Source organism: Giraffa tippelskirchi, chromosome 11 (genome assembly GCF_054371585.1).
Source record: "Giraffa tippelskirchi isolate mGirTip1 chromosome 11, T2T-mGirTip1v1.2.pri, whole genome shotgun sequence".
Classification (NCBI taxonomy): Eukaryota; Metazoa; Chordata; class Mammalia; order Artiodactyla; family Giraffidae; genus Giraffa; species Giraffa tippelskirchi.
Genome location: NC_137285.1, coordinates 18,893,345 through 18,914,607, shown reverse-complemented (window position 1 = coordinate 18,914,607; position 21,263 = coordinate 18,893,345). Strand labels below are relative to the sequence as shown.

Sequence of the window (21,263 nt, the reverse complement as noted above, 5' to 3'; positions counted from 1 at the left end):
TAGTTGCTAAGATGTGTCCAACTCTTTGTGACCCCATGGACTGTAGCCCACCAGGCTCCTCTGTCCATGGGATTTCCCAGGCAAGAATACTGGAGTGGGTTGCCATTTCCTTCTCCAGGGGATCTTCCTGACCCAGGGATCGAAGCCAGGTCTCCTGCATTGTAGGTTAAATAATGATACTGAGCATCATCTATTGAACACATATGCCAGCCTCTGGACTCCGGGCGTTATAAAAACTTTCACTGAATATGGCCCCATGTGGCTGATTTTACTGTCATTCCCAGTTCATGTTTGGGAAACTAAGGTTTAAGGCCTGGGATTGCCAGATTTAGCAAGTAAAAATGCAGGATACTCAGTTAAATTTGAATTTCAGATGAACCATGAGTAGATTTCTAGGATAAGTATGTCCCAAATAGTGTATGCTCCCAAATGCAATTGCCTCATGCAGTATTTGGGACATGTATATATATTTATTTTCTGCATCAGGTCTTAGTTGCAGCACGAGGGATCTTGAGTTCCGCATTCAAATCCTTCATTGTGCAATGCGGGATCTAGTTTCCTGACCAGGGATCAAACCCAGATCCCCCAGCATTGGGAGATCGGAGTCTTAGCCACTGGACCACCAGGGAAGTCCCGGGACATACTTAAATCTGGCAACCCTATCAGGGCCACATGGCTAGACTATGCAGGGGTCCAAGTGTATGGAACACAAAGTCCATGCTCTCTGCTTTCCTTTGCCCTGCCCTCCAAGGTCAGTCCTGTGAAACGGCAGTGGGCAGTGATTTCCATTCTCCACCACAGACTACAGATGACAACAGAGTCCGGCTACTGTCCCTCTGAAGTCACACAGGCTGCCAATGGGACACAGGGAGACAACTGCTGTGAGAGGGATTGCAAAACCCTGTCCAGTCATCACACCCAAAGGCAGTGCTGCATGACAGAATGGTTTTTATTTCCTCAGAGCCATTCCAATGAGCTTTTTTTTAAGCCTCTGACATAATTCTAATCACGGGGGTAGGTGGGGGATGAATTTTCTCATTTATATATATATATATATATATATATATATATATATACATGAAAAGTGATTAAATGAGGTTTCTGATTAATAAGCAAGGCAAGTGGGCAGAGTAATTGGCTAGAATGGCGTTCACTGCCCTCTGCTGGACAGAAACAGCAAAACAAGGCGAATGTTTCTTAAGACTTTTTCCTGCAAGGGCTCCCTGGTCCTGGCTGGGGTTTTTTTGTTTTGTTTTTGTTTTGGCCACACCACTCAGCATGTGGGATCTTACTTCCCCAACCAGGGACCGAACCCTCGCCCTCTCCCTTGGAAGTGCAGAGTCTTAACCACTGGACTGCAGGGGAAGTCCTCTGGCTGTGTTTTACTTAACATGGAGAGAAGGGAACTCAGGCATGGTCTTCCCTGGGTCCTAACCTTCAACGATTAAAGTTGACTGCTTCATCAAGTGTGATTCTACTGCTATCTTTTCTCACCAACTGGGTGAAGATGACGATTTGCACTTCTCTTTGCAAGCCACGCCAAGACCTCACTGTTTCCCTATATTAAAGAAAGGGGAAAGAGAGCAATGGGCCTTTGGAGAGCAGAGAGCAGAGTGACTCCCACCATGTGGGCAGGGTCCTCGTCATGAGGCAACTGTCTCCAGCACTTTGGGGAACTTCCCGAGCACCCTGACAAGGGCTGTTGTACCTAGAGCTCCCCTGTGCCAGACAGCGTGCTAAGAGTTTTACAATCTTTGGGACGTTCCCTCGTAGCCCAGTGGTTAGGACTCAGTGCTTCCACTGCAGGAGACACGGGTTCAGTCCCTGGTCAGGAAACTAAGATCCAGCAAGCCATCCTCACAAAATTACTCAGAGAGGGACAGTGTTATGGTGCCCACTTTACAGATGGAAGAATGGAGGCTTGGCACATTTAAGTCCCTTGTCCCAGGTCACTCAGCAAGGAAGGAATGTATCTGGCATGTGAACCCCATTATGTATGAGACTAAGGCATAAGGCTGAGATTAGTTGTGGATCCCCACAGCCCCTCAAAATCAAAGAGTTAAGGAACTCTATAAAGTTTTGTTGTATTTCATCTTTTCATGATTGGTAAAAGTTATTTTGTCATCAGAAAAAAAAAATAGCTCTTTATGCCATTTTCTTCAATTGAAAGAATGTAAAATTTAGGGTGCAAAATAAGTCTAATCAGGGCAGAAGGAAAAAAAAACAGTTACTTTTTGTTTCACCAACCCAAAAGGGTTGGGTTTAAAAGTAATGCATGCCCACGCAATTTTTTTTAATAAAAGCAACCCAATTAGTACAAATGAGACTATAAAAAGAAATAAATCCACCTCTGTCCTTGATCTTGGTTCTCAGTTCTTTTCCTCAGAGGCAGCCAATGTTCCCAGTTAAATTGGTTCTCCCAAGAAACAAATCTTTGCATATACAAAATATGTATCTACCTCCAAAAGGGTTTTTAGATAAGTTTATAATCATCTACAGCTACTTTTTCATTCACTAATTACCTGTCAACTGTAGTGAGCACAGTGATACCCTCCTTCTGCAAATGAACCAGTTTGCAAGGTTTGATATGGGGAAAGCCCATGGAGGAGGAGGCAGATGGCGGTGGGTGGTAAATGTCCCAGACAACCAGCTTTCCTTCCATCGTCGCAGATAGTATTTGGGTTAAATTCAAATGAAAGACAGACTGGCTAAATTTTCCCACGAGCTTGTTGAATGTCTGTATTTCAAAAGACAGGTTACGCGCTATATATACAAGTTACCATTGATGGTAAATACAAAACAAAACATTTATCAGCATAATGTTTTATAATGTTTCACCTAAATATAGTAGGAAAAAAATAAAGTAAAAAAAATTACTTAAAAACACTTCCCTGAGGATTACCATGATCCAGGCAGTTCTGAACCTCTGAGGGTTTGCTAAGAGCAACTGAAGGGTTATGTATGGGCTTAATTAAATGGTTTGCTAAAGCAAAAGAAAGAGTGGTTAATCATTGTTTATACCTGCACAACTTCTCTTTCAGAGTTTTCAGAGACTGATAAGGAAACTAATGTCTGTCATGAATAAAAGCATGCTCCAGCTGTAAAAAATCATGAAACAATTCTCCCAGTCTTCTTCTGATCATAAATCATCTTCCCATCAGTGGAAATTAAGTGCTTTACACAGAAATGCCCCTAAGATTCCTTACTAAATGTATGCTACGTAGGATAAGGCAGCAGGCCATCTTTCTCTGACAGTGTCCTAGAGATGAAGTATAGAAAGAATGCAGAGCAGTGAGTGAACCCTTGGTGAATATTTACTGAATGAATACACGAAGGAAATCAGTGATCTGTCATATGATACAGCAAGTCTGCTGTCTAGCTCTCTACGTAGGCAGAGAAAATCCTAGGGTGGACCTCTTTGAGGTCAGTAGAAGTACCACTGGTCAAGCACAAGCAGCACATTCTGTCTAAAGCAGCCCTGTTCAACACGAGGCATTTTTATCATTTCAAACTGCAGCCAATCCTCATTCTTTGTGGATTCCATTTTTGTGAATTTACCTATGTGCTGAAATGTGTAACCTCCAAAGCAATCCTCGTGGCACTTTCACAGTCATTTGCAGATGTGTGCGTGTGCTGAGTGGCAAAAAACTTGACATTCCCAGCTGAGGTCAAGCAAGGCAATTCTCTATCTGGTTTCAGCTCTCAGGAAGCAAGTGTCCTTAGCCTGGTCTTTACTGCCATGATGTTTGCTCTTTTTTTTTGGGGGGGGGGTACTTTTTATTGGTGATTTTGGTATTTAAATTGGCTCCTGAACATGGTATTAAAATACCATATGGTGCTCTTGAGCATGAGAAGGCTGTGACATGCCTTCCAGAGAACTCACCTGTGTTAGATAAGCCTCATTCAGGCATGAGTTCTACCTGGTGCTGTCGACCTTGAGTCCAACGTTAAGGAACTAACGTTATATATTAAATATGGTGTCTTTAAACACAAACATACATAAAACAAGGTCATGGATCTGCCAGCTGATGAAAGTGTGGCGACCCTACACTGATAGGAACCTGTTCTTACAACTCTCCTAGGAGTAATGATTCAGCATCCACTAATTCAGGTCTGCAGAGACCTTACAGAACATAACTGTGGCAATTAATGAGAATCGACTGTATTTAGTTTTTGATACTTCGAGTTATAAAAGGCAGAGCAGACAGAATCATCTTCTTGCCTTGTGTCCACTGTCTCTCTCTATTTTTTCTTTCTGCATGCTTGCTTGAAAAGTGAAGTTTTATAGACTGAATCAAAAAAGAAGGAAACAGAAAAATCATCGTAAGGTGCACACTGAGAGCAGGTTACGTGAGTGTCAGAAACAGAAACGGATGCCAGAGACGGGACTCACGGTCCACCCCTGGTGCGATCGCTCAAGGAGAGCCGGCAGGATAAAATGTTTCTGCCAACACCGGGCTCACCACCTTCCTACTGGACCTTAAACAGCTAAACACCCATTATCAGTTTTTAAAATTTATTTTTGGCTGCTTCCAGTCTTAGTTGTAGCACGCAGGAGCTTTCATTGCGGCTCACGGGCTTCTCTAGTTATGGCACGTGGGCTCACTTCAGTTGTGGTGCGTGGGCTTGGCTACCCCAAGGCATGTGGGATCTTAATTCCATGACCAGGGAACGAACCCACGTCCACTGCATTGGAAGGTGGATTCTTAACCAGTGGACCACCAGGTAAGTCTCTCCATATCATTTTTTAATTGTTCCGAAAACTAAGCAGCTTAAAGGGATCCACTCATGTCCAATTGACTTTACTTACATGATCCCAAATTAACTTTCATCCTTTGTCACAGGCACACATACATTATAAAAGCTACCACTTGCTTGGGTATTTTCTTGTGGTAGTAAATTTCCTTTGCCATTTATTTTCAATATTGTAGGATAAATTTATAATTTTTTCAAACTTTTAATTTTGTATTGGGGTAGAGTCAGTTAACAATATTGTGGCCGTTTCAGGTGAACAGCTAAGGGACTAAGCCACACATGTACATGTACCTCTTTGTCATTTATTTGTATTCTATATTATTTTGAACAATGCTTCCATTATTTTAAACTGACCATTCAGTATGGTGAAGGACCTAAGTAAAAATTTCAAATTATTTCCCAATATCAAGACACACACAGAGTACCCCAAAGTGACTAGGCTGACACACACATACTTATCTCCTACAAAGTCAGACATATAAAAGCACAACAGGCATACTCACTTTTTCTGTTAAAGTTGGGGCACTGTGAACAAGTATGCCTTCCTCTGGATACTGATAAGCACAGAAAAAAATAATCACTACTAATAAAAAAAAAAGATATTTCCAAAAGAAAAGCAACATAACAGCAAAATCAAAACAAATGCATCGAAACAGGGTCAGAGCTTTGCAATTTCTACAGGTAGAAGAACCTGCTGTCTCCAGGAACATCTAAAAACACTCTGAAAGAAAATAAATAAATAATGCCACAAATGATTGTGATTTTAAGTGGTTGTTAATACAGATCTGACTTCTACATTTATAAGGTTTTAAGCTATCATTAATACCTGAAGTAATGAGTCATCACTGTAAATCAGCAATTCATTTGTTTTGCATTTTTTATTGAGGGAAAATTCACATAACATAAAATTAACCATTAATCATTTTAAAGTGTACAACTGAATGGCATTTAGTACATTACCAATGCTGTGCAACTGTTATTCTCTTTGGTTCCAGGACACTTCCATCACCCCAAAAGGAACCCCCCTATCATCAAGCAGTCACCCCCCATCCCCCACTCCTCCACTCCCTGACAACCACCATTCTTCTTTCTGTCTCTATGTATTCAGGTATTCTGAAAATTTCCTACGAGTGGGATCATATGGTATTTGGCTTTTTGCGTCTGGCTTCTTTCATTCACCATAATGTTCCCAAGGTTCATCCACAGTTGCAGTAGGTGTTGGCACTTCACTCCTTTTAAAGACTAGGTTATATTCCACATATGGATAGACCACACTGGGTTTATCCATTCATTAGTTGATGGACATTTGCTTCTACCTTTTGGGTATTGTGTATAATGCTGTTGAGTGAACATCTGTATATAAGTATCTGTTTGAATGCCTGTTTTCAATTCTTTTGGGTATATAAATGGAAACTGGTGGGTCATATGGTAATTTTATGTTTACATTTTGATGTTTTTTTAATATCATGACTTTGCCCTGTGTCAGTATACATTATCACCAATCTGTTTGCTAATCGGGGGTTCATGACGGGGGACACATGTACACCCATGGCTGATTCATGTCAATGTATGGCAAAAACCACTACAATATTGTAAAGTAATTAGCCTCCAATTAAAATAAATAATTTTTTTAAAAAAGGGAAAAGAGTCCAAGATTTGAAAACTCCTGTATCTTAGGCCTTAAATACATTCAAAGAAATATTCATTTCATTAATTTAAAAAATTAAATAGAATTTAAATTATGTGCTTCTGACTTAATATGCTAATTTCCAATAGGACTAAAATAAATGCTATAATTAAATCAAAACACTTTAATATGTTTATTGCTTGCTAAGTAGATACTATATTGTTACATTACCAATGTACTATATTGTTACATTACTCAAAGAACAAACAGATACAGTCCACGGGGTCGCTAAGAGTCGGACACGACTGAGCGACTTCACTTTCACTTTTCCCTTTCATGCACTGGAAAAGGAAATGGCAACCCACTCCAGTATTCTTGCCTGGAGAATCCCAGGGACGGCAGAGCCTGGTGGGCTGCCGTCTATGGGGTCGCACAGAGTCGGACACGACTGAAGCGACTTAGCAGCAGCAGCTGCAGCATTCATATATTGAAAACAGTTCTACTTACCCACATATAATATATTGCTTGTGTTTTACTGTTGCTCACCAATTCTTTATTATTTGTTGGATTAAAAATTAGGTAGTTCTGAAATATAAAATATTAAAATATATTAAATTATAATAAAAAATTTTCTGTTTCTCTCTGGTTAAGTTGAATGTTAAATATTTTGGGGACTTCCCTGGTGGTCCAATGGTTAGATCTCCATACTTCCACTGCAGGGGGCAAAGGTTCAATCCCTGGTGGAGGAACTAAGATCCCACAAGCCAGGTGGTGTGACCAAAAAATTAAATTAAATAAAATAATATTTTTAATTAAAATAAATAACTGAGTAGGAATATAAAACACATGGCATTTTATAAGCAATAGGAATATAACTGAAATAGGGTATGAAAATTAATGAACTCAAATGAGTTTCCTTTCTTATTTAGTCTTATTTACTATAATTCATCATCTATAAATTGGAACAAGCAAAAGTAAACCAGTATTCACCAATAGCCTTTATTCTGTGTCCTTTTGGAAAAGGCTGCTGTGTACTCATTTCTAAATTTGACGGGGCCACAAGGGAACTTGGAATGAATGCAAAATATTGGAAAGACTTTCTGATTCCTGCCAAGATGGTGAATAGCATGGGTTGCCTGGCTCCCTTCCCAAAAATCAATCCTGTAGATACTATAGAAGTGAAGGAAACCTGAAGGCAGAACAACTACAACAAGTGAGGAATCCCTGGGGATACTTAAGTGCAAGTCTTGAAATGGTATGTGTGCAGGAGGCGAGTGGCTGCAATCTGACAGGAAGGGGTGCACAGGAGGCTGCTTTGAGAGATGGGTTCAAGAAATGCTTTTTAAGTTCCATTCCTGCCCCTTCCACCCCATCATTGACTCCTTGCCTGTTGCTTGCTGCATCACTCTAGGAATGTAAGCTACCAAGGCTAATGTCTGAGGATCAATTTCAGGACGGCACAAAGGTCTGGGTGGGGTGAAGACCTGGTGAAAGGAAGTACATGGACGAGGCTTCACAAAGACTGAAAATCAGCCTCAAGTCACCTCAATCTCTGATTAGATGGAGGTGACTGCTTTGCCAAAGGCCCAAAAGAAGCAAAACTAAGTCTTCCTTGGAGAAAGTTATTATCATCCTGAGCCTCAAATTATTCCTATTCTTTTTAAAGTACAACATCAGGCATTCAATGAAAAATAACCAGCCATATGAAAGAGTCATATGACTGAAAAGGAGGGAGAAGAGTGATCTACAGAAGGAGAACATCAGGTAATTTTTATGGCTGAGTGTTCCACTGAATGCATGTACCGCATCTTCTTTATCCATTCATCTGTTGGTGCACATGTAGGTGGCTTCCACATCTTGGTAATTGTAAATAATGCTACTTTGAACATTGAGGTGCGTGTATCTTTGTGAATCAGTCATTTTTTCCACATATGCCCAGGAGTGGAATTTCTGGGTCATATGGAAGTTCTATTATTAGCTTTTTGAAAAACCTCTATATTGTTTTCCAGTGGCTGCACCAATTTACATTCTCAGGTGTACAAGGGTTCCCTTTGCTCCACACCTCACCAATATTTCCTGTATGTGGCTTTTTTGATGATAGCCATTCTGATATGTGTGAAGAGATAGTTCATTATGGTTTTTGATTTGCATTTCCCTGATGATTAGCCATCAGATTACTCTATTTTTAAAAAGAATCAAATGGAACTTCTAGATCTGAAAAAAAAATAGCTTTAAAAACTCAAAATATGGTTTAACATAAAACTAAATATAGCCAAATAAATAATTCATTAGTAGAAAAGGAGCTACCAGGGAAGCCCAATTAACAGTAAAAAAGGAAGATCAATTATAGGAGAAAAGATCCAGAATGAAGCATAAAGACACAGAAGAATAGAAAAGAGAATAAAATACCTATGGGACAAGCTGAAAAGGTCTAACTTACATATAGCTGGACTCCCAGAAGGAGAGGAAAGAAAGAATGTGGCAGAAATAATGTTTAAAGAGACAATGGCCAGAGTTTTCCAAAACTGAGGAAACACGGCATTTCAAGTTCAAAAAACCCAAAGGATAAAGTGGTTTTTTAAAAAACCAACAACTTATCCATACACACATAGATACACCATCCATCGAAAAACTGCTAAAAACCAAGAGAAAATCTTAAAAGCAGCCAGAGGTGGGGGAAAAGACACACAACTTTCAAAGAAATTTAGCAGTAAGATCGATGGTTGTGGGACTTCCCTGATGGCCCAGTAGTTAAGAATTCAGCTGTCAATGCAGGTGTCATGGGTTCAGTCCCTGGTCCAGAAAGATTCCACATGCTGAGGAGCAACTAAGCCCTAGAGTCTGTGCTCTGCAATAAGAAAAGCCACCTCAATGAGAAGCCCTTGCACCACAACTAGAGAGGAGTCCCTGCTCACAACTAGAGAAAGCCCGTAAGCAGCAATAAAGATCCAGTATAGCCAAAAAAATTCTTTTAATTTTTTAAAATAAAATCTATAAAAATTAAAAACTAAAAATGGAGAGACCCATTAGGAAGCTATTTTTTTTAAAAAAAAAACAATGTCCATTTGATTGGGGATACCAGTGACCGTGAGCAGCACAGTTCTGTTAGAGCGGTGGGTGGGTGGAGGACAGGTGGGAAGAGGGAAATGTCCATTCACAGAGGATGGATAAATAAGTCCTGCAACACTCAAAGAGCATAAAAACTACACAGCAGTGAAGGTGAATAGGAATTACAGCTCAAGGATCGACATGGGTGATTCTCAGAAACAATGCTGAGCAGATCAATTATTCTGATTCCAAACACGTGCATGCTTGGTCATTTCAGTTATGTCTAATTCTTTGTAGTCGCATGGACTGTAGCCTGCCAGGCTCCCCTGTCCATGGGATTCTCCAGGCAAGAATACTGGAGCGGGTTGCCATTTCCTTCTCCAGGGGACCTTCCTGACCCCAGGCATTGAACCCATGGCTCCTGCAGCTCCTGCAGTGGCAGGTGGATTCTCTACCACAGAGCCACCAGAGAAGACCCAATCACAAATATAAAAAGGTCAAAAATGGGTAAAATGAAAACAGATAGTAATGAGAGATACATATGTCACCAGAGAAAAGTATAAAGGAAAGCACAGGCATGAATAACACAAAATTTGGGATAATGGTTAACTTCAGGGAGCAAGACTGGGGATGAGATCAGGCAGGGGAACACAGGGGGCCTCTAGGGTTAAGGTAACATTCTATTCCATGATCCTGTGATAAGCACACAGGTACATTTTATTTTCTTCTCTAAAATGTACACGTTTTGCATGTATGCCTTATTTAGCAACAAAACACAAAGAGGTCAAATATTTCCTGCAAAAATTAAAAAGGAAATGAGATGAAGAAGTAGAGAAAGCAAGTGTGGACGGCGCTTCTGAGAAGGTTCCCTGTAAAGACAAGCAGGGGGCGTAGCTGGAAGGAGATGTGGGGTCAGAGCATTCTGTCAGGATCAGTGGTCCTAAAGCATGTTTATGTGTACTAGAGGGAGAGGTGAGAGTGGCAGAAGGGCCTCAGGCAGCCAGGAACTAGTGCACTGGCCCTTCACTGCAGTCAGAGGGGAAAAGAGAAGATGGTGAGGTTGAAGGTGTGTGGCAGATTTACAGGGCTTCCCAGGTGGCTCAGTGGGTAAAGAATCCACCTACAATGCAGGAGACACTGGTTCAATCTCTGGGTCAGGAAGATCCCCTGGAGGAGGGCATGGCAACCTACTCCAGTATTCTTGTCTAGAGAATCCCATGGAGCCTGGCAGGCTACATTCCACGGGGTTGCAAAGAGTCCAGACATTACTAAAGCGACTTAACACACACATGCACACACGGCAGGTTTGGGAGGGAGAACAGGCCAGTGTTTGTATCTGACAGCTTCCATTTTTCTCAGTGAAACAGGAGGGGTAGGGGTCATCAGCTGAGTATGGGAGGCAGGGCAGTGGGAGATGGGAGAAGAAGGTATGAAACTGTTGTCTCTAGAAATGAAAACAACAGCCTACCAGAGCAGCCAGGTCAGGCTGAGAGCCCTCTTGAAAGTCGTGACTGAATTTTAAGTAAGATGGATCTGCTCAGTTGGGTGGTTCTCATCAGCCACATTCAGCCCTCTGGGGCCTGGATCCAGAGGAGGGATCCGGTGGGACGCACCCAGGACTTGGGGGGAGGGGGCTGGGAGTTTGCACAGTGCTGTCCACAGTACTTCCTGAGGGGGTGGAGATGTTCTATCAGGTGTGTTGTCAACAAGGGTAGCCACCAGCCCCATGTGGATGACGAGTGGTTGAAATGTGGCTAGTGAGACCAAGGAAATGAATGTGTGCTTTTATTTTAACCAATTTAAATTGAAATAGCCATGTGTATTTAGCAAAGCTGCAGTATAGAAGTCAGTTGCATCTCTATACACTAGCGATGAACATTCTGAGAAAAAAATTAAGGAAACAATTCCACATAAAAAGCATAAAAACATAAGCATAAAAAATATTCAGGAATAAATTTAGCCAAGGAAGTGAAAGATTTGTACACTGAAAACTACAAAACACTGCTGAGACATAGACTCTTTGACACAGTAGGAGTGAGAGAAGGTGGGATGATTTGAGAAAGTACCATTGAAACATATATACTACCATATGTAAAATAGTCAGCCAGTGGGCATTTGCTGTATGACTCAGGAAACCCGAAACTGGTGCTCTGTGACAACCTAGAGGGGTGGGGTGTGGGGGGGAGTGGGGGCCATACATATACTTATAGCTGATTCATGTTGATGTATGGCAGAAACCATCACAATACTGTAATTATCCTCCAGTTAAAAATAAAATATGACTAAAAACCTGGTGAGATAAAAAAAGACAACAACACTGCTGAAATTAAAGATGATATAAATAAATAGAAAGACATATTGTGCTCCTAGGTTGGAAGGCAATACTGTTAAGATGACAATACTACCCAAAGGGATCTAGAGATTCAGTGCAATCTCTATCAAAATCCCCAAAATATTTTTGGTACCTCATCCTAAATATCAAAGTATGACTGGTAACTCTAAGTAAGGAAATTTGGGACTTCCCTGATGGTCCAGTGGTTAAGACTCCAGCTCACAATGCAGGGGCTCTGGGTTCAATCCCTCATCAGGGAACTAGATCCTGTTTGCTGCAAGTAAGACCTGGCACGGCCAAAAAAAAATTTTTTTTAAGTAAGAAAATTTTTTTTCTGGGAGCAGGAAGAATGTTGGCGGAGGGGGAGAAAGAGAGAAAAATGGATATAAAACTTATAATGATGTGTGTCTGGCTGAGTCCAGTCACCCAGACTCCCGCTTGGGTTCCAGTTCACATGAGCAACATACGTCCTTACCACAGTGCCTGGCACACAGTAGGTACTCAATAAGTGCAGGTGAACAAAGGCTACGAGGTTGACTAAGACGATACAGAGCAGCAGAGTCAACGCTCTTGGTGCCCTTGGCAAGTCGCCTCATGCAAATCAAAAATACTGATAATTGCCCTATATGAAGAGCAGTTCAGAGCATGCTTCTAGAATGAGAAAAGCTGGGTGACTGTAGACCAATTATTTGATAATTAATAGCAGTAATATTAATTCCACAGTAACCTCTTTCTAGCATGTTGCACAGGTTATGTGAGATAGTGCATGCAAAGAACTTAGCAGAACCTGCACATAAGAAGAGATTTAAAATATTAGCTATTATCACCACAAATAAACTAAGGACATGGATGCGTGCATGATAAGTTGCTCCAGCTGTGTCTGACTCTTCACGACCCCCATGGACTGTAGCCCGTCAGGCTCCTCTGTCCGTGGGATTCTCCAGGCAAGAATACGGGAGTGGGTTGCCACCCCTCCTCCAGGGGATCTTCCTGACCTAGGGATTGAACCTGCATGTCCTGTGTCTCCTGCATTGCAGGTGAAATCTTTACCACTGAGCCACCGGGGAAGCCCAAGAACATGAATAGGAGTTTTTAAAAAGCTCTAGTGCACGACAACTAAGCTCCAGCAAAACAAATAGGAGTTTTGATCTGGCTTCAGGGTAACTTCAGGTGGATCTTTACAAGTTCAAATTGAACTCACCTGAAAACCATACTCCTTGGGGAGGTCAAGAGTGCATGCTGGTGTTTCCACTGCTAACGTCCACTTCCAGATGCAAACTTTCTGTGAGTTAAAGCAGACAGAGAGAGAGAAGGTTCCTGAAGGCTGCTGAAGTCACCTACACCTCTCACGGTAACCCACTAACTTCTGCTAACTGAGCAACACACAGTGAGCTCGACCTCAGGCCAGGAGCCCCTGATGGGAATCTGGTCTCCCCCGTTCACCCAGAGAACCACAGATGCCGCACGGCCTGCGCAGAGCTGCTCACGGGGACACTTTTGACAGGTTGGCTGCCCCAATGGGCCCTGTACCTGGATTTCGGCATCTGAGATGGTTGCCAGATACTTAGCGTCATGGGTGATGGCTATGGCCCTGATGCCATTACCTTCCGGGCAGCTGTCGAATATTGTGTGCACAGGAATGCTGCAAAACACGATGGGGGACACCCACTTCAGGAACAGGACATCTGTGGTCCATCCACGCTATGGAACGTCACTCCATCACAAAAAGGAGTGAAGCACTGACCCAGGTGACAACACGGATGAACCTTGAAAACATGGTGCTGAGGGAAAGGAGCCAGGCACCAAAGGCTACACGTTGTATGATTCCATTTACATCAAATCTCCAGAATAGGCAAATTCATGGAGACTGATAGCAGATGTATGCTTGTTATAGGGAGTTGTAGATGGAGGGGAGGGGAGTGGGTTGTGACTGCTGACGGTTTCAGGGTTTCTTTTCGGGGAGAAGGAAATGTTTGGGAACCAGAGGTGATGGCTGCCCCCCCACTGTGAATACATGCAATGCCACTGAATTGCTCACTTTAAATGGTTACTCCTGAGACTTCCCTGGGGGTCCAGGGGTTAAAACTCTGTGCTTCCACTGCAGGGGGCCCAGGTTCAATCCCTAGTTGGGAACTAAGATCTCACATGCTGCATGGTATGGCAAAAAATAAATAAAAAATAAAAGTGATGACTTTTATGTTACATGAATTTTGGTGGTAGTGGTTAAGTCACCAAGTCGTGTCCAACTCTTTGCAACCCCATGGACTTGTAGCCCACCAGGCTCCTCTGCCCATGGGATTCTCCAGGCCAAGAATACTGGAGTGGGTTGCCATGGCTTTCTCCGAGGGATCTTCTCGACTTAGGGATCAAACCCCATCTCCTGCATTGCAGGCAGAGTCTTATACTGACTGAGCCATAGATGAATTTTGCCTTAATTAAAAAAAAACTCTAATCTGGCCCTTAACATTCGTCAGCCATAAAAATGAATGCTTTTGAGTCAGTTATAAAGAAGTGAATGAACCTAGAGCCTATTTTACAGAGTGAAGTTAAGTCAGGAAAAAGAAAAACAAATATCATATATTAACACATATACATGGAATCTAGAAAGATAGTACTGATGAACCTATTTGCAGGGCAGCAATGGAGATGCAGACATAGAGAACGGACTTGTGGACATGGAGGGTGGGAAGGAGAAGGTGGGATGAATGGAGAGACTAACATGGAAACATATGCAATACCATATATAAAATAAATAGCTAGTGGGAATTTGATGTATGACTCAGGGAACTCAAACCAGGGTCCTGTGACAACCTAGAGGGGTGGGATGGGGTAGGAGGTGGGAGGGAGGTTCAAGAGGAAGGGAGCATTTACGGCTGATGCATATATTGATATACAGCAGAAACAAACACAATACTGTAAAGCAATCATCCTTCAATTAAAAATAAATTAATTTTTTAAAAAAAAGCTCAGGGCAGCATGTAAATGTGCTATTTGTTCTCTGTCTGAGCTCAAGTCTCTCTTTTGTCATCAAGGGTCGATTCCGGGCCAGGAGTGAAGGATGAGAATGTGAAACAAGCTGCCTCGGACACCACCCCAGCTCTCAGGAAAGCCACAACCTCCTCCAGAAGGGGGAGGAAGAACAAGCACAGGCTTTCTCCACAGCAGCTTAGGAGCATGTGTCCAAGTCTTCAATGCACAGATCCTAAGGGCCACCAGTTTCACTTCTACAACTTGTTTTTTCCCTAGAGAAATAATAGCAAAAGTAAACAGAGATAAATGCCAATTCATATTCATTGTGGCACTGCTTTCACAGTAAAAATTTGGAAACAACACAGATATCCATTAATATGGGGTTTATTTAACAAATAGCATGGTAAAACTATATAAAGAAAAAAATGTCACCTTCAAAAAGAATAAGGTAGATATGAGAAAATGACTAAAATTTTGTGAAAAAAGCAAATTGCAAAGCGGTATATGTAGCATCATCCTGAGTGTGTGTGTGTGTGTGTGTGTGTGTGTGTGTGTGTGAGTGTGGGTGAGTGTATGTGTGTGTGTGTGTTTACAAGTAAAAAAAACTACATGGTGACTCTGGATATAGGCTTACGTGAAGGGGGACTTTCTTTTTTTTTTCTTATTTCTACGTTTGTATTAAGTCACTGGCAACACTTTAGAAGTGTATGAAGCATCAAAGCCTTAACACATGCAGAATTTAATTAGACAATATATGAATATCTGAGAGAGTCAAAGTAACAAAAGAAACAGTTGAAGAAATGATGGAAGTGAGTTGTGATGTGGGGAGGCTCTGACCTCCACTGGAAGAGTGGGTGGTAGGAAGACTTAATCCAGGTATATGGGCTGTGTGGATCCATGGTTTTTCTTTTTTATTATTTATTTGGCTACACTGGGTCTTATCTGCAGCACGTGGGATCTTTGATATTCGTTGTGGCATGCGGGATCTTTAGTTACAGCACATGAATTCTTAAGTCTCAGCATGCTAGATATTGTTTCCTGATCAGGAACTGAACCCAGGCCCCCAGCATTGGGAGTCTTAGCCATTGGACACCAAAGAAGTTCCAGCAGTTGGTTTTTCATAATGGAGACATTAATGTAAACGGGCCTCAGTATGTCACATCGGTGTACCAATTGGCTGGAACCAAGTCCACGTGCTGGCTGAGGGCCTGTCTGGTTCTCTGTCACTTGAGAAATTTTATGCCACTGAGAAGCAGCCCCCAAAATTCCCTTGAGAAGGGAGTTCTAAAGTTGTTATGAATGCCGTACTGATGTCCTTTGTGGGGAGATGTATCTCATCTCTGGAGATATTTAGAATTAAATGTAGAGATGAAGTCAGCTGGACCTGTGCTATTAACATTCGTGTTAAGAGATTTTTTTTTTAAGGGACTGAGTCATGTTTAAGAGAATTTAACATATCAGAGTCTCTAACAGATTAATTTGTGATTCTAATTTACAGGCTGTAGTTGATTTAGACGTGTGATTTTAAATTCAAATTGTATTAGATTTATAAACAATATTAGGACACTTAAGAGAACTTAAGACTTGCCACATTTATGTCTAGTTTACTGCCATATTTATGTCTAGTTTATTAGATTTATGAGAATTACTTAAGTACTGATGAAGGATTTATTTGTTAATCAGACTACTAAAGAACTTAAAGATGAAACTGAATATATTCCAATTCTAAATGCAGTTTAAAACGCTTAAAAGGAGATAATAACAAAATTTGTGAGACCAAACACTAACCAGAGCCCCCCTTATAGGCAATTGCAAAAACATGCTAGATTTGCAGAGTTAGGATTCAAGTGGAACTAATATCTCAAAGGAAGAAGTACGGTTTATCACTTTAATAAGTGAATATTAATTCTAACACCAAATAATCCTTTCTGGGTTCCCCAAGTCATCATTTGCAATATCATAAAACTCATTATCGATGAATCATTTGCATTGTTAACCAGAGACACACTTTACTTGGCAGTTAAAAAAAAAAGTTACTGCAGAGTCACCCCCAGTCTAATGGGGGAGACAGTTCTATAAACAAGGATAAACACAATTTGAAAGGAGGCCAGCTCTGCCTGGGCCAGGGGAGCTGTCAGCAAAGGGTTGAGAGAAGAGACATAAGTGAGAGGCCCACCCTTCCTGCCTCAGGACACTGTGTCGGGCGGATGTGTCATGACTCGCAGCTGAAAAGCATGTCATTGCTACAGATGACTGCTAGGCACACAGCGGGAATTTCACTTCGTGGCAGAAGTGTTTGCATGGCTAGTGTGTGAGGTGCGAATCCCCTGCAACAAGGGCTGAACTGGCAATGAGCAGTCCCTCGAGGGCTCTCAGCAAAGGAGCAACACAATCGGACTTTGCATTTGGCTCGAAGATCAAGTTCAAAATGTTGTGGAGAGGGACTGCCTTGGTGATACAGTGGTTAAGACTCTGCACTTCCAAAGCAGGGAGTGTGGGTTGGATCCCTGGTCAGGGAACTAAGATTCCCACATGCCACATGTCCAAAAAAATAAATTAAATAAGACCTTTAAAAAAAAAAAGTTGTGGAGGAAAACCATACGATGCTGTTGGCCATACATGTGTATTTAATATAACAGCAAATATTCTGGAACGAAATGCTCCAAATTGACTAGAGGACTAGGATTGGAGATGGTGGCCAAAGGAGACTAGCTTCCAATTAACATGTATTAAAGTAATTTTTTTAAAAATCAACAGATGAATGGATAAACAGAATGTATATTCATGCAATGGAATCTTAAACAGATATAAAAAGGAATGAAATACTGATTCATGCTATAACATGGAAGAATTTGGAAAATATTATGCTAAGTGAAAGAAGCCAGACACAAAAGCCACATATTGTATGACTCCATTGACATGAGATGTTCAGAACAGGCAAATCTACAGAGATAGAAGGTAGATGAGAGGCTACCACAGGTTGAGGGGAGGGAGAGTGAGGAATTCATTCCTTCAGGTTTTCTGGTTGGGTGCTGCAAGTGTTCTGCAAATGGTGGTGATGACTGCTTAACATTGTGAATGTAATTAATGCCAGGGAAGTGTACGTGTAAAAGCAGTTCAGGAGCTTCTCTGGTGGTCCAGTGGTTAAGATTCCATGCTTCCACTGCAGGGGGCAAGGGTTCAATTTGTGGTTGGAGAAGTTCCACATGCCGCGCAGTGCGGCCAAAAATAATAAAAGAAAAAGTGGTTCGGTGCCATGAAGGGTGGGTTGAAGGGCAAAACTGCAGGGGGAGCAGGGGAGATCCATCAGGAGGCTGCTGCAGTGGCCCAAGCAAGAGAGGATGGGCAGAGGCAGAGGTTATTTGGAAGCGAAAGAGCAGGACTTTTGGACATTTTGGCAGGGGAGGCCCATGGGACCGGCAGGTGGAACGCCCTCCAGCAGCACCCCCTCAGCAAACACAGGAAACACTGAGATAAGATGGTGTGGTTTCAAGAGCTGGGTGTGCTCCTGCCCGGCTGGAGAATATCACCAACATCCCCTCACGTCACAGCTAAGGAACAGCCAGAGGAGGATAAGGCTGAGAAGAATCTGAGAGGGAACAGACAGCGACTGGGCAGAGAACCAGGGGCACATGGTGTCAGAGGAGCCAAGGGAAGTGAAGGGTGTTGAAAGCCACTGAGAAGTCAAGCAGGATAAGGACTGCGGCTAGGTAACACGGCCCTATGGATGCCACGGGTTACCCGGAGGAGGGAAGTTCCTGTGTCCAGAAATTCAACGTAACTTCTTCCCAACCTTCCTCTCCACCTGGATTCGTCTAACCCACATCATCTCTCCCCACACCCCCCTACACACCCAATCAAGCCCTTACAATCTTGTTAAGGAAACTGGCGCTGCCCTCCGTCTCTAGGACCAGGAATTACAAAAGGACACACACCTGTGAGCATCTACCCCAGGCCAGGTACTGTGCTCTGGATCTTATAACAATCCCGTAAGGTAAGTAGTGTGGGTCAGATGGTGCGTCCCTCAAAATTCATTCCATCCAGAACCTCAGAATGTGACCTTATATGGAAGCAGAGTCTCTGCAGGATTAATTAGTTAAGATGAGGTCATTCTGGCTTAGGGAGGACCCTAAACCCAACGACTGGTATCTTTAGAGGAGAAAAGGCCTAACAGAGAGATACAGAGGGGAAAATGCCACGTGAAGCAGAGGCTGGAGGGAAATGTCTACAGGTCAAGGGCCACTAAGGATGCCAGGGTCTACTTGAAGTCAGGAGGGGAGGACGGGATAGAGTCTCTCTCAGGGCCCCCAGGAGCTTCCTGCAGACACCCTGACTTCAGATGTCTGGTCTTGTGAACAATGAGAGAATAAATTTCTGTAATTTATGCCACTTAGTTGGGGATAATTTTTTTTTTGGATATATATTTATTTATTTTACTGTGCCGGATCTTTTAGCTGCAGCATGCGGGATCTAGTTCCCTGACCAGGGACCAAATCCCAGGCCCCCTCCATTGGGAGTGCAGAGTCTTAGCCACTGATCACTAGAAAAGTCCCTTGAGGTAATTTCTTACAGCAGCCCAGGGAAACAAACACGGTATGATTAGTCTTTTTTTTTTTTTTTGCAGATGGTGAAAGTCACACAGCTTCTCTGGGCCTCCCAGCTGGGTGAGTGTGAGCTGGCCTCCCCTCAGGCCAGTCTACTTGGTAATGTCAGTTGCTCAGTCATGTCTGACTCTTTGCGACGCCATGGACTGTAGCCAGCCAGCTTGTCTGTCCATGGAATTCTCCAGGCAAGAATACTGGAGTGGATAGCCATTCCCTTCTCCAGAGGATCTTCCCAACCAAGGGGAACCCAGGTCTCCTGCATTGCAGGCAGATTCTTTACCATCTGAGCAACAGAGTTTCTGGGCTTAAAGAGCCAAGAATTGTCCATGGGAAATTCACCAAAGTAATGTCACTCCCATGGGCCTTGAGGCAGGAAGACAAGCTCTCCTGGGACCCTTGCCCCTTGCCCTGCATCCCAGCACCGGCTTCTGTATCCCCAGACCAGCATGCCTCATTTTTTGCGGGTTACAGCGGCCCGTTACTGTACATAAACGAGGAGGAGGTGGCTCTGGCGCGCCTACCCTGTGAAAGAGTCCCATATGATGATCAGGCAATCCGGTCCTTTGTCAGCCGTGGCAACCCAGCGCCTGTCTTCGCTGATGCAGAGGCAGGAAATGATGTTGGCATGGCCCTGCGGACGTGGAGAGAAGATGCTCTGAGACATGGAGGGTGAGGCCCAGCCCCGGCGCCAGTAGGAAAGGCAGGACCCCAGAGAGAGACATGAGCTCCCTGTCCAGTCTCCACCATGGAACATCCGATTCCCGCCCACTTTGCTGGTGTTACTCTACGGCCAGAGGTCTTCAAACTTTCCCTTAAAACACTTGCGGGAGGGACTTCCCTGATGGTCCAGGGGTTGACTTCACCTTCCAATTCAGAGGGGTGTGGGTTCCATCCCTGGTCAAAAAGCTAAGATCCCACATGCCTCAGGGCCAAGAAACCAAAACAAAACAGAAGCAATGTTGCAACAAATTCAACAAAGACTTTAAAAATGGCCCACATCCAAAAAAAAAAAAAAAAGTATTCAAAAAACAAAACAAAACACTCACAGGATAAGCTACACTCCCCACATGAACAGTGGCTTCCCAGGGGTCGAGGCATGTACCTGACTCTGAACCCTGGTTGAGAATAAATGTCTGGATCCTTCCAGGTCTCACTCCATGGGCCTCCCTACTGGCCTCATCTCCCTTAAAACTGCTCACTCGGGTCCCTGAGCAGCTCTGGAGCCAAAGCGTCCTTGCTGGCCTCTGCTTTCACTTGTATCCTCCTACAATCCTCCCCACACAACAAGGAATCTTCTGGAAACACAAACAAGATGGCTGCCAGGAAACAACCCCTATTGCCCTCCTTCCCCGGCACCCCCTCGCTCACTCTGGCCTCTTCTCTGGGCCCCACACAAAAGGCCTGAACACCTGGAGCTCTCTCTGTCGGGGATGCGCTTCTCCCCAAAACTGCCCCCGGTTGGCTCATGCTCAGCCTTCAGGTCTCAGCAAAAATAGCACTTTTCTATTCCCTGCCCACCAGTTCAGAGGAAGTCTTCTCTGACCTTGATTTTTCTCTTTTAGAGCAATTTCATATATCCATTCCAGCAACTGCTATAATCTTTATTTTTATGCAATTTTTAACTATTATTTATTTATTTATTTGCCCGTGCCAGGTCTTTAGTTGCAGCTCGTGGGATCCTCAGTCTTCAGGGCGGCATGCCGGACCTTTTAGTTGTGGCATGGGAACTCTTAGTTGCAGCACACAGGATCTTCAGTTGTGGCATGTGGGAACTAGTTCCCTGACCAGGGATCGAACCCAGGCCCCCTGCTTTGGGAGCACAGAGTCTTAGCCACCAGACCACCAGAGGAAGTCGCTAATCTTTAGTTATATATTTATGCGTTCACTTGGTTAATGTCTGCCTCTCCATGGTGGCGGGAACTAGATC

At 43.1% G+C, this 21,263-nt stretch overlaps 1 protein-coding gene across 8 annotated transcripts in view; it reads right to left on the bottom strand.

The window, feature by feature from the left end:
• The window catches only part of CFAP251 (cilia and flagella associated protein 251), a 72,544-nt gene that overhangs the window by 39,488 nt on the left and 11,793 nt on the right, over window positions 1-21,263 (bottom strand). For 7 of the 8 annotated variants that reach the window (XR_014068519.1, XM_081540111.1, XM_081540112.1 and 4 more), the window contains 6 exons: window positions 19,858-19,967; window positions 13,293-13,404; window positions 12,964-13,044; window positions 6,890-6,967; window positions 5,259-5,309; window positions 2,523-2,737 (listed from right to left, as the gene is read on the bottom strand). Coding sequence is in view for 7 of the 8 variants with exons in the window: in XM_081540111.1 (XP_081396237.1) it covers window positions 2,523-2,737; window positions 5,259-5,309; window positions 6,890-6,967; window positions 12,964-13,044; window positions 13,293-13,404; window positions 19,858-19,967 (647 nt within the window). In the remaining variant the exon portion in view is untranslated. The remainder of the gene's footprint in view (window positions 1-2,522; window positions 2,738-5,258; window positions 5,310-6,889; window positions 6,968-12,963; window positions 13,045-13,292; window positions 13,405-19,857; window positions 19,968-21,263) is intronic. The other variant, XM_081540113.1, reaches the window with a different exon arrangement.